The sequence below is a fragment of the Egretta garzetta genome, unplaced genomic scaffold (genome assembly GCF_000687185.1).
Source record: "Egretta garzetta isolate BGI_Z169 unplaced genomic scaffold, ASM68718v1 scaffold46, whole genome shotgun sequence".
Lineage (NCBI taxonomy): Eukaryota > Metazoa > Chordata > Aves > Pelecaniformes > Ardeidae > Egretta > Egretta garzetta.
In genome coordinates this window covers 4488411-4502101 of record NW_009260268.1, presented here as the reverse complement: position 1 = coordinate 4502101, position 13691 = coordinate 4488411, and the positions used below count along the sequence as shown (strand labels likewise).

The following is a 13691-nucleotide window of genomic DNA, read 5'->3' as shown; positions in this document are numbered from 1 at the left end:
GAACTCGGCGCTCGCAAGGGTCAGGGGGTCTTTGCTGAGCTTCTCCTTTTTATACAACAGCCCTCTCTTACATCCGAGCCTTTTAAAACGCGTAGCAAAAACGGGACACCACCAGCTTCAGACCTTCAGTGTGCTGACCGACGCCATCCCAAGGGTTTGGGGAAAAAACCAACTGTATTATCTTGTTTTTAAGCAGAGAACTGCAGCCGTGCTGCCTTACGTGCAAAAGCAGAGGAGCTGCTGGCGAAGAGAACGGCAGGTGGAGATCCTCTGGCGCGTTTTCTGAGAGGACAGCTGTACTATGAAGAGGTTGTGGTTTCCTTCTTTTAAGTAAATACTATAAAGCTGACAATTTTCAATACCATTTCAGTGGGGACAAAAAAAAGATACCTTAAAAAAAACAAGAAGAGATGCCTATGCCTGTTTTTTTCCTCATGAAAATCACAGGTGTTCCCCCTAAATACGTTTTTTCCTACACTTTCCTCAAGCATCTAGTGGTGTCTTCCATTTCTCCCCCAGGTCTCCTCAGGAGCAGGTAAGCAAGCGGCAGGCTGTCCCTACAGCTCACTTCCAAGCTGAGATGTTTTTGACTGGCCAAACGCCACACACGGTGTTTTCAGTTACGTGGCACCGGTCCCTGATGCAAGACACAGCTTTCGATCTGTGTTCCCTACCTAGCCACCAGTTTTGATGAGACATGTTGAAGCACATTACCTTTGAGATTTCTGTCCCTGTCCACTTCGGCTAAAATGGTAGATGCTTAGGAAACAGCATTAAGACTGTCTGGCAGGTGAACTGAAACCTCAGTTTCCTGTGAAAATTAGAATAACTCAGTTCAGGAAGATGGAAAAGAACATCATACAGGTACTGATTCCTGTATTTTCAAATGTGACGTGCAAGGATTCTGTAGTGTTTATAGTGCAGCTAGTGCCACGGTAGCACTAAATCAGTCTCAGGGTTTGCAGCAGGAACAGAATTAACTCACTCAGGGTTTCTACTTTCTGGGTGCTGTCCCCCTTCATATTTTTGTTAATTAACTGCCTGAAGTTAGCATAATCAAGACTGACCCCATGGAGCAGAAGACCTGTTTCTTGATGAGCTGGCTTGCATGCCCATGCTACATATTGCTGCCTATCCCTAAATTTGTTCTTTCAGCAGGTCTCTAATTTCCAGATTTTTGGACGTATGCCTAAAACCCCATGTTCTCATAGTACTGCAGTTTCAGATGTTAGGAAAAAATCACCGAGTCCTAAGTCTCCTTCTTATAGCACTAAATTGTCAGGGAAGGTGAGCGTACGGGTGCCTCCCACGCTTTTTTTTCCTAACACTCATGACAGCTGCTTGTAAAAAGGCACTCGTATTTTCCACACCCACCCCCCACCCCGAGTTCTTTAGAAACACAAATCTCGCAGTCACACTGGCTAAGCTCCCAAGGCAAGGAGTAGTTCAGACAATTAATAGTTTGGACAGGATTAACAAGGAGCATTTTGTCACTGCTGAGCTCTAAGCTTTTACAGCCCAGAATTGTTTTATCAAAACACACAGAAAATCTGAAGAAGTATAGAAAAGAACATTCCCATTTCAACATTGCTTTTACTTAGTATGCTGATATGCATGCATAGAAATACTTGACTAAGGACACCAGGCTCAGTTAACTGGTGCATTACAGTTGTTCAACCGTGTATTTTTAAATACAGTTTCTTCTTTGACTTAATGCAGAAGAAAATGCTAAGATTCTTTCCTAGAAGTGAAAGTCTCTCTGCTGTTGTAGGCGATGCCTTCCTAAGAAATGTGGGGCAGACAGGTGGGTCTGTAAAGTCCTCAGACATCCGAGTTCAGTCTTTGTGAAACCAACCTTTAGTTGAGATGTAAAAGCAGACTCTTAAACCCTCGAGGTATAAGAATAGCTCACCTAAGGTAAGGGATGTCAGATAGGTAGGACAGGGCATCTGAATTAGACTCCCATCTCCTTAAATTGAACCGATGGCATTTTGGGGGAGGGGAAGAAAGGTTGTCAGAACATCTTTCGGTTTCAGAGATATGTTTGTATACCACTAATATTTAGGGTTGTGGGGTTTTTTTTATATATATAGCTAAAAAAACCCCAGCCCAACTTGTTTGAAAGCGTTCAGTGCTTCTACCCTGTCCAACTTCCTTGTGGTTTTTCACTTACTCTATTTCTGTTTTCTGCCACTTCTATGGTTGCAATTGCTTGTTCCTTGTTCATGAGGGAAACGGTCGTGGTTGCAAAACTGCAAGAGAATACATACTGGAGAGTCAAGCTGCCGCACGTACTCTTTGTTCTGTGCATTTCATTGTTTATTCTGTCTTTCCCAGGGGTTGTATGAAGAAGCATTAATACAATTTGAAGAAATCAAGGCTACGGATTTTCAAGCAATGTATCAGCTTGGTGTAATGCATTATGATGGACTGGGCACTAAAGAAGATCCTGTGAGTAACCTAGCTGTACACTTTTTACTTTTAATATTAGCTGATAACTACTAACAGCTTCTTTATAAGCTTGACTATTTAGTTTAAAATAAACAGGGCTTTGATTTAGAATTAGTTTAGTACAGATGTTTACAAACCATCATTAGAGGGCTGAAGAAGTTCTCAAAAATAGCCATAATAAAATATGTTTATCTCAAAAATACTTACAATAATCCTAACAGTGTAAATCTCGTTTCCAAAATACTTACGAGGTCCTGGGATGATACACCGTACAGCTGCTCATATGCAGTGTTCCCCCTTTGCTTATTTTAACATTATCGTTTTTCATCCATTATGAATCTAAGGTGTTTTTAATGGAGGAACTTCAGAGTGTGCTATTGTACCACTTTGCCTTCCGTTCAGGTTGGTTTATGATTTCAGATACATCATGCAATATGAAAAAGATTGCAGAAGTCTAAAATTGAAAATGTAGCAAGTTTAGGATGTGACATTCATTTATGTAAGCACAAGAATCTTTTTGAGAAAAGGTTTATCAAGGAAGAAGAGTAATAGAATATCAGATGAACATTTATAAGGAAATGTTCTACATCAAAAATATGCTGGTGTCAAAAATCTAGGGGCTGTCTAGTAACCAAAGACCAGTTCTGCTTTGGTTATGACACTGTTCTCCAGACTGTCCTACCAGCATGCCTCAGCCTTTCTTCAAAGTGGAAAAATTACCTGTCTTGCAGAAGTTAGTGGATTCTCAGGTTCCTTATGTCACTCTCTTCCCAGTCTGAATGTAATAATTAAAATACCTCAATTTTAGGAAAAGGGAGTGGAATACATGAAGAAAATACTTGACTCCGATTCCCCAAAAGCAAGGCACTTGAAGTTTGCAGCTGCATACAATCTTGGCAGAGCATATTATGAAGGATGTGGTGTTAAGCAGTCAACTAAAGAGGCTGAAAGGTAATGGCAGTCAGTTGTTTTCCTAACGAGTGTAAGATGCTAAGATGCTGTGTCACTTGAACTTTCTTTGTCCCCATTTTCTTAGGTTGTGGCTTATTGCTGCAGACCATGGGAACCCAAAAGCAAGCGTGAAGGCCCAGAGTACTTTAGGAATGCTTTATTCCGTGTCAGATCTAAAAGATCTGAAGAAGGTAAAGCCCACTTGTACCTTACGAGTTTCGTAAGTCCCAATTAATTCTTCATTTCACAGAAAGAGTACGGTGATGTATTTGACTCTGAAACAGTGGTTTAATTACTGCTAGGCATTATCATCCATTTAAGCCTGTATGAACAGATGGCCAGAATTCCTCATTTTGACTCACTGCTAGCCTGATTTTGTTTTATTGGGAGTATCAGGAAGAAGGATATAATGGATTAAAGTTTTGTCAGCCTTGGTACCCTTCAGAAATCAAGCAGGTGTCACCGATTGACAACTCTGACAGTAAATGAAATAGATTTAAAAGCCTTACAAGGATTCTGCTTGCTTTTATGTATAAGCACTTCTTATAGGCTGGTTAATGTAAAAGCTTTTATGGAAACAGTATGCAAGAAAAGCAGCTGAAGTGAATATATACTCCGACTTTGTGCCCCTTGTTTAGGCCTTTTTCTGGCATTCAGAAGCCTGTGGCAATGGAAATCTGGAATCACAGGGTGCACTTGGTGTTATGTATCTCTATGGACAAGGGATACGTCAAAACACTAAGGCTGCTTTGGAGTGTTTGCGAGAAGCAGCAGAACGTGGAAACATCTATGCTCAAGGCCACCTTGTGGAATATTACTACCACAGAAAATTTTACTCAACAGCTGCTGCAGTAGCCAAAAGGTGAAGTTAATTTCACTTTATTTTTTATTATAGTTCTTCATATAAGACCACGGAACTCAGATGAAAATGACTAAGTTCATGCTCTTGTCTCAGACTCAAGATGTTTGAGATCATGAATTGCAAGACCTCATCTTTAAAGAGGGAACAGCAAACCACTGACAGAATTAATACTATAAGCTTCTCAATTATTCAATACACTTGAACTTTTTTTTCTGATCCTGTGAAGCACAACAGCTAGAATCCCAAGTAGAAGCCCACGCTCAACCCTACCTTCCTGTCTCCTCCGTCCACAGTCTGCTCCAGGCTCCTGCCTTCACCGTTCCTTTTTAAACCCCTACACAAGTGCTCTCCCGCTCTCCACATCCCCCATCTTAATGTCATTTCTACCCACTGTCTTCCACCCCATCATTCCCCCTGCTCGGTGGCTCGATGTGATTCGGTCCAGTTCCTGCGTCCCTTACAGGGAACGCAAGCATTGGTACTGGGTGGGATCCTGCGGGACACGCTCCGAGCAGCACGGCCGGGGACCTAGAAGCAGCTGCTGCGCACAAGTTAGCGCCCTTTAGCTTTTCATTTGCTGCTTAGGGGGATGCATACCCCGTAGGCGTTTTTAAGCCAGACCACAAAATAGGTCTGCACACAAGTGGTTTCTGGCAATTATGTTTGCATAGAGGTAGTGGCCTGAGACACAGCTAGGCAGCACTCACCGGCCTTTTCACAGGCAGTCACTGCTGGACTCGCTGCTCTACCTACGCACCCTGGAATGGTTTGCACACTGCAGAAATAGCGACTTCGACTATAGACTGCAATATTTAAAATAGCCAGTCTGTATCAAGTTTCTGTGTCTTGAACTAGTCATGGAGGAGAAAAGCAATGTTGGTGCCAGTTCCATAGCTGATAAACAGCACATTTCGGGGACAAACCGCCAGAGCTGGCCGGTGTATGTTAAAAGGTAATCTGTCAAACAGATTATTAATTTGCTGGAAATGAGATGCAGATAGACTAACTTATACAAGCTGCACACGACAACATTTGTGCCTTCTGCAGTATGTTTATGAGGCTGCTGCTGCCCAGCAATAAACATGTTGCAACTTGCCACCTTACAGAAGCTGCACTCTGTGTATGGCCACCATATAGCAGCAGCTCTGGTAATTCAGGAGTTCAGCAATGAATGCCGTTTGCCGTATTCATTGCCAAAAAGGCTTGTTTTCTCTCCGAGCTGCTGCTGTTCTTTCTCTTGCGCTGTGAGTAGACGGACAGCTATGCCAGTCCAGTCTAGCTCCTCTCGCTTGGAGCGCACCCTGTCCAGTCAATGCTGCACGGTAGATTATTCAGACAAGTAAACAGTGCACTCCTATCAGCTGCAATTGTGATTGCAGCAAATAGCAATGAAATCCCATACTACAGCCAGAAATTACACTTTCTGAACCAAAAGATACTGCCCACCCTACTTGAAACAGTTCCGCTTAATTGGGATTGCAGCTGGCCTTGAGACAAAAGTCTCACAGCAGTTCAACCAGTTTTATCAAGCATCAATACCTTTTCTGCTAAAATTCCCTTGTCCTACGTTCATACCAACTACGCAGTTTGTTACATTATGTATACAAACATTTATTGCGCAGTATAGCTTTGCCTAATATTTGGAGTCTTAGGTTAGTTACCGATACTTTACGTCAGGTAACAATTTTGTTATCCCATACAGTTCTACTTACCCATTGCTATGGTGCGTTCTTGAAGTCAACTGTGCTGAACTAGACTTTTTGCCTGACTTGACTGGGTGTTATTTGCATCGCCATCCTGTTGTGTATCTTTTGGAAAGGAAGGCAAAAATGCTATATCAGGAAAGATAAAAGCGGTAATAGGTTACTGTTATTAGCGAGAACATTCAAATATAATAAGTCTTTGGGGGTTTTTTCTGTTGTGTTACTGTATTTGTTAACAGGACCAAATTAGGTGGGAGAACATTGCTCTCATCACATTCAAGCGATTTAGCAAGGCACTGGCTTGCAGAATGTTACTTCAGAACAATCTTTCATACGGAAGCAGCTATAAACTGAAATGATTTGCACCTTTCTTTTTTCTGTCAAGTCTGTGACTATTTGACACAACAAAAAACTAAAATGATGTGTGAAGAAGCATAGAATTGCTGTTTGGTATCTGGAAAGGATATGGGGCTTGGGGGTTTCTGTTTTAAGACAACAGTTAGGAAAAAATCAATTCCCACTTAGAAAATGTTGTACCTAATATTATAGTAGCAGTACTAGGTAATTATAGCCTGATGATTAAAACAATGTTCACTTTGTCCCTCTGATTCTTAAAATGGTTCCTAGTAAAAACAACATGCTGAAAATAAGGTGACAGCAAGCACATGCTGAAGAAGAAAGAAAATAACTGAGCCGAAACAGTCATAAGTGGTCGTCATAAGTGGGCCTGATATCCTGAGGCTCTCAAGTACATCCAAGATCTTCAGATGACTAAGATTTGCTAATATCCTAGTAAGAACTTGGAATTTTAGAATCAGAGAATCACAGAATGATCTGGCTTGGCCCTTTAAAGATCATCTAGTTCCAACCCCCCTGCTGTGGGCAGGGACAACTTCCACTAGATGAGGTTGCTCAATTATATAAAATAAGAGCTTTGCCTTTCTTCCACATATGCATTAATTTCCCCAAAATATTTTAATAGGAACAATTAGCGTAAAATACAGAATCACAGAATGGCAAGGGTTGGAAGGGACCTCGGGAGATCATCTAGTCCAACCCCCCTGCTAAAGCAGGCTCACCCAGAGCAGGTTGCACAGGACTTTGTCCAGGCGGGCTTTGAATGTCTCCAGAGAAGGAGACTCCACACCCCCCCTGGGCAGCCTGTTCCAGTGCTCTGTCACCCTCAAAGCAAAGAAATTCTTCCTCATAGTCAACTGAAACCTCTTATGTTTCAGTTTGTACCCACTGCCCCTTGTCCTGTCACTGGGCACCACTGAGAAGAGTCTAGCTCCATCCTCGTGACATCCACCCTTGCCTTTTATAACTAGTATAACTATACTGAAAGTGACTGCAAAACTTACATATTTATTTGCTGTTCAATAACAGGATATTCAAATAAGACCAACTTCAAATCAAATACTGAATAGAAGAAACTTCACCAGGCTGTTGAATACATGTAAATTTCAGCTTATTTTGGACAATGATGTAAATAGAAAGGGGGCATTGTCAAGTCATACATGGTCAACTTCAATTATTGCTTGAAATAGCATTATCTAACCTAATGCTGTGAATTCCACAACAGGATTGCCGAAAACGATGACATCGATATGCTAGGAAGGATAACTGACTGTCTTCCCATGTACATAGCCAAGGGGGTGGCTATGGCTGCTTTCTACTTGGCGAGATGCCTCCAGCTTGGCCTGGGTGTACAGCAAGACCAAGCTGCCGCTAAAAAATACTATACTAAGGTAAGTTGGGAAAGTCTTACAGACTAATTTATCTCTCATTAAATTGAGTGATACTGTGGATTTCAGTCTTTAATCTTGCTGTTCGGTTAAAGACGCCAACGTTATGTAAAAAAAAAAAATATCTGTGCAAGAAAATGAAGCATGGTAAAAGTATATTGAAAACTACTAAAAGTAAGTCTTGAAAGGATACCGTCTGCCCACTTGCTTAAGAAAACAATGCATTCTGCCAAACAAACAATCTGTAACAATCACTACAGCAAAGAGCTTGGTAACCTGCAAGATATACGAGCTAAACAATTTGAATAACTTTATCCCCAAATGATTTGCTGTCATTCTCTCAAACAGAAAAAATCATAATTTTTCCTCTACTTTAGATTCTCTATTACAACCTTCATTAATGATACTTAAATCAGTCATAACTGGTCGCCATGCTTATTTTTATGTTTACATCTTTAGCGATAGCTGAGGATCTACTGTTACTGATACACAGGGGAAAAAAATAGGTCACATTTTTTGAAAGTTCTAAAGTTGGAAGGAAGATTTATTGCTTGAGGAAAAAGATCAATGATGGCTTCTAGAAGATGAATCTGCTGAATAGTGCCAGTGATGCCTAAAGGTACAGTCAAGACAAGATGATTATGCCGATCGAAGGGAGTATAGCAAGATTGGAGCTGTGCTTCAGAGACACACTATGATTTCTACGCATGCAGAGACCGTTTCTTTCTGCAAGTAGAATACTCTGACGTCCAGTTTAGTGCAATCCAAATAAATTAGAGAGTTATGTAAATGCTAAATTATCAAATAACAATTTTTGTGGCTCCTTACTCAGGGAAGCCACTGATACGAGAGGCCTAGCAGAGCAATTCAGTCCTCTGAATACATACATCTTAAACATTTTGTTCTCCTGCTCTGAAAAGTGTAGAGAGATGATGATGATGAGAAGGAATGTAAGCTGAGGTGTTACAAACACTGTAGCCAGTAGTCCTGGGTAAGTCTTCAGGCATGGAAGAGGCCCATCAGGATTAAACTGCTGCATGGCTCTCTGTGAGTAGAGCCCTTCCCACTGTCTTCCATCAGGTCTAGCGTAACCACCACAACTGACAGAAAATTACAGCTTTCACTCATCATTCACTAGCTATACATCTGAGACTGATCTAGGAATGTCACTAGCTTTTTAGTATGAGAAGAGATGATTTCTATTGACTGGTGCCATGCATCTCTACATCAACAACAAAAGAGAAGGAAAAGAAAATAAACAAGGAAGCTACCTGAAGCAGAAACTTGAGAACAAGTAGAAGACAAGAGTTGTGGGTGTGTGTATTTTCTTTTGTACCTGGAAAAGAATTCTCCTGTTAATTGTACAATTATACCCACTTACAATTAAGATCCCATTTGCTTTTTTTAATTAACTGCTCAGCTGCAGTTTTGGCCTACCATTCTTAGACCCAGTCAGTTTTGAAAGAGGCAAGAAAGAGAAGATGGGCCTCCCAGAGGGTGCTGAAGTAGGTGATGGAAATGAATGAAACTGGTCTGTAAGCAGATTTGTGTTTCTGACTATGGTGCCAGCACATGCCATTCCAACAAACAGAATAAAAAAATAGAACCAAGCCTAACACTACAGTCAAGTATGCTCCTTTTAAATACTGGATTTTTCTTATGTGGCATCAGAAACGGGGATTTAAAGCTGAATATATTACCTCTTTAATATTTTAACAAGTTGATTATCTCAGATAATGCCAACAAAACTTAAAGACCTTAATAATGTTATATTGACAATATACAACTTTATTTTAGCTATAAACTAGAACTCCCTTCTCTTTGTTTTCAAAGGCATGCCTTCTGGATCCTGCTGTTGCTTCTGACCTTGAACTGGCAGCTAATCTTGGGAGAATTTAGTGTTTCCTTTAACTGTGACTGGTATATAAATGTAAATGGTTGTTTCCTTTGCTGCATTTTTAGTATTTAAACACTAAGGTTTAATATTCTGAAAAGCTTAAACCCAAACTTGTCTAGTTTTCACATACAACCCATTCACAGGTCACGACCATTTAAAAATCTTACCTTTGTTAGTGGTGTGTGTACTTTCTTTCATACGCTTTTCTAATGCATCTAGATCTCCTTACGTGTCTTAGCACATTTTACTCCCAGACCACAGAGATTCAAAGTTGGAAATTGGCCTGTATGACACTAAGCTTTACAGTTCAAACTGTGTCAACTTCTAGAACTAGAAAATACAACTTACAGAACTGTGGGAAAGAACCCATTAGTGCGAAAACATTCAGTATACAGTCCTCCGCACAAGACCCATTCTCCTTGATCCTTCTTACTGCATTTACACTACCTCTGTTTGTATTAGAAATAGTTGAAAACCTTTTGGCTAGGAGCATGTATGCCTGAGCAATCTTACGCCGACTCTTTTTGATAAAAGATACTTTGATTAACCACTAGTAAATCTTACTGATCGCTATGGTAAGCTTGTGCATTTCTAAATACCTATTTACTTGTAAAATTTTCTGTGTGCAGAATTTGGCTCGCTTCTCAGGACTGTGCCGTGACTTGAAAACTTTTTTGAAACAGAAGGCCAGATGTTACTAAAAACTCTGATTTAAAATATTGCATACAGCTTTTATGTACCTTACAATATAGCCAGTCTTAACTGCAAGTAGTTTTTCTACAAGCACAACTGTATTGAATGTAAAAGAAAGTAATGAGTGTCACCTAGGGATTTTTGATGATGTTTAATTATTTAGATGTGCATTAAGACCATATTTACATATTTTTACATAAATTAAAAAAAAAAACACTGAAGACATCGTTTTCTTTCCTTGTATAAAATAAGGGAAAGATTTGAAGGTTGTTTGAAATTGGGGTATTTGAATAAAACAGCCCTGAGTAGTATCAGGGAAGTTATTAGAATGGTTTAATTAATTGTCTACTTAATCATTCATAGAAGCAATTCATAAGCACTAATCTCTGAACTAACATTTAACACAGGCATTTTGTTAGCACATACCAGTTTACAATACATATTTTCAACACAGACTTCAAAGTAACGTAAATATTCCTTACCAAACTAGTGCTGTCAAACTCACCAGTTGTCAGTACAGCCTCATTATCAAGTACTGCAATCCAGCTGTGTTATTTATTGCTTACAAATGCTTCAAACTACGGGAAATCTTTGGTAAAAACAAAATTGATAAAATTTACACAACAGCTTTACATGTAGTATTGCACAACAAGGCTTTTTCAATACACAAGAAAAAATGAATGCTCAAATCCTCAGTGAGGAGATTAGAACTGTACAACATTCATTAGTTTACCACTATAAGCAAAATTTCTTTTCATAAATGTTTAAAATATTTTCTGGTTTCTTTCAGCTTATATGAACATTTATTTTCCAATCTATATTTGAAACAGAAGGGTAGTCAAATAGAACCATTTAAATAAAAATTGGCAACTATACAGCATTGTTTTGTCTACCCTACTACAGCATCAGATCTTTTCAAGTCTGTTTACTTCACAAAAAACTCAAGAGGAAAGAAAAACTCTAAAAAGAATCATAGTCCTCAGCCCTCTATGGAAAAGAGGAAATAAGTTTCATGTCTATTACTGGACATAGACATTTCTCTAGTGGTCCAATTGTGCAGATTCAAACCTAAGTGGCATTAAGCTGCTCTAAATGAGCTCTTAGCTCAGGACACAGTTCAGTTAGCAGCAGTTCCAGCAAAACCTGAAAAACAGAAGAGAGTCAAGATGAGCGCAGGTGCCAAATGAGAATTTCTTTTTCCTTTCTGACACAGCATCACAGGTAACAGAAGCATGTAGGGTCATTCTGCTCATCATTCGTGCAACTACTTTTCTTTCATCCTAAAGTTAGCATGCACTCTGCAGGTCATATGGGAAATGTCTTAAGGCTGAAAGAAAGCAAGTACCACGGGCAGCTGCTTTCAGAGGGGGATTCCCCACCCTGTATAAACTGGTGCTGTTCCGTCAAAGCCGCAGTAGCTCTGTCAGCAAGCACCAGGCAGGCACCTCCCAAGCAGGCTGCGTCCGCTCCTGTGCTGAGGGCTGCGTCAGGCAACTGGCTGCCAAAGGAAAGGAGGCAGAAGAGGCTGCCCGAGGGCAAAGGGATCGTACTTGGATGCAGCTGTGTGCTCCGACCGGTCCCAACCCACAGCACAGGAGTGGGACTTCTGGAGGGCTGTCGTGTCCTAACTGTGAGCCAGCCCTGGAGCTCTCCTAGGATTCTTCAAGATATATTTCGTTTTCGCAGCTATATGAAGAAATTAGTTTGCACCTTATGGAGTCAGGCAAGTTGGATGTGGTAGGGGATCTCTTTTAGACAACAGTAACACTGTTTTTAAACTTAAACAGCTTTTTTTGTTATTCAAAATTAGTCAAATGATGGAACCAAGTACATTTTTTTCTGACTTATTTTAATAACAAAAAAATGACTTGCACACGGAACAACAGTCCAACATAAATCTCTGCCAAAACACCCCCCCCAGGCTTTAATACTGAGTGAGCAGAGCTCAGCAATTAACAGGATTATAAAGTTAAAAGGCTACTTTTCTGGTTACTCACATAGAGCAGATGCTTGTTAGCCTTTCTTTCTTGCAACGCATTGAACACTTTCACTACGCCGTGACGGGCATTTTGTTGTCCAACAAGACTCTGCAGAGTATCTGCAACAAACGTTACTTCAGCTTATATTGTTTCACCCCCACTAGGCAAATCCTCCGGCTGACACTGCTACCCATCAAGGCGGGGGGAAACAAAAGCTCTGCGCTTCACCGCCCTTGGTTACACGACACATAGCCCCCACTCACCAACCTTTTAAAAACACACAGGTAACTTAAGTCGCGGGTTGAAGAGACACCCTTACTCTCAAGTTACCCAAGTTAAATAATAGTGTATGCATCTCCGTGACAACGTATTAAGTGTTTTAACATGATATATAGTACGCCTTTAAGGTAGTTCACCTCGCAGAGTCAAGTCTAATCTCACACATTATTAAACCGGTCACTTAAATACACCTTCAGCCACAAGGACAGAATCCCTACAACAGCTGAAACAGATTTAGCGCTTTAATTGCCTCTCAATCTTCACAGAAAATACTTCCCACAAGTAAGCAGATAAGAGAATTCTAAGCCAATTATTTACATTTTGGCATTAATTTAAGGTGCACACAGCTATGTCCTGACATATCCCTCCAAACGCACAAACAGAACCACAAACCACCTACGGAAGGCTGTTCTGGGTAAGCAGGTGAGTATGCAACAGAGGGAGAGTAAATGGAGGGTTGTTTACACACCAAATGGCAAATATTTTGCATGCATACCTGCTGCTGTTTTTGCAGTAAAAGTTTATTAAACAACCAAATGCAGGGGGGTATATGAGGTATCTCAGTGAAGCCATAGAATAGCTCATTAAAGTACATTCTGTTCAGATGGAGGGGAGATAAAAAGCATTCATGCTATGATTAGGTGCATTTCCAAGGGCTAAAGGGAATGAATTTCGGTGCTTCCCCGTCAGGTGCCTTTGGGTTTATGTGATCTCTGAAGAGTCAGAATTAGAAAACTGGACTCCCTGTCCTGTATATGGGATGGAGCACCTCGGAACGGCACCCCAGAAATGGGCACACTGAAGAGGAAGCTGCCTGGGTTTGGGAGATAAGGGCAGGCGAAGGAAAGCACCGGGAACCTGACTCCATCCAGGGTGCTTCTGTCCAGGCTGCGGGTCCCTCTATCATTCAGTGCCATGAAACCCCTTACCAGAAACAGACAGCAACACACAACACTGACAGCGCGGGTAGAGCTCCCTCTTCCATTTTGAAACATAAAAGGAAGTAGTAATTGGGGCAGTGCCACGCTCCCCATTTGTCAAGTAGTTCCAGGTAGCAGAACCACCTGGTATTTGCTGAGAGAACCGGCAGAGTCCTGACTTCACTTAGGTTCCCTGATGAATATTATATAC

At 40.8% G+C, this 13691-nt stretch overlaps 2 protein-coding genes across 6 annotated transcripts in view; one reads left to right on the top strand and one right to left on the bottom strand.

Moving 5' to 3' along the window:
- The window catches only part of LOC104129434 (LRP2 binding protein), a 13651-nt gene extending 3073 nt beyond the window's left edge, over window positions 1–10578 (top strand). Inside the window, exons 2-8 of one of the 5 annotated variants that reach the window (XM_035897786.1) lie at window positions 197–309; window positions 2338–2451; window positions 3260–3402; window positions 3488–3593; window positions 4041–4264; window positions 7550–7715; window positions 9546–10578. In XM_035897786.1, the coding sequence (XP_035753679.1) occupies window positions 2398–2451; window positions 3260–3402; window positions 3488–3593; window positions 4041–4264; window positions 7550–7715; window positions 9546–9611 (759 nt within the window). In that variant the 5' untranslated portion in view covers window positions 197–309; window positions 2338–2397 and the 3' untranslated portion in view covers window positions 9612–10578. The other 4 variants (XM_035897791.1, XM_035897790.1, XM_035897787.1 and 1 more) reach the window with 4 other exon arrangements.
- A 559-nt stretch (window positions 10579–11137) lies between these two features.
- Window positions 11138–13691, bottom strand: part of SNX25 (sorting nexin 25) — a 75796-nt gene continuing 73242 nt past the window's right edge. Inside the window, exons 18-19 of the mRNA XM_009642362.2 lie at window positions 12300–12400; window positions 11138–11445 (exon numbers count right to left, since the gene is read on the bottom strand). Of these exons, the coding sequence (XP_009640657.2) occupies window positions 11371–11445; window positions 12300–12400 (176 nt within the window). The 3' untranslated portion in view covers window positions 11138–11370. The remainder of the gene's footprint in view (window positions 11446–12299; window positions 12401–13691) is intronic.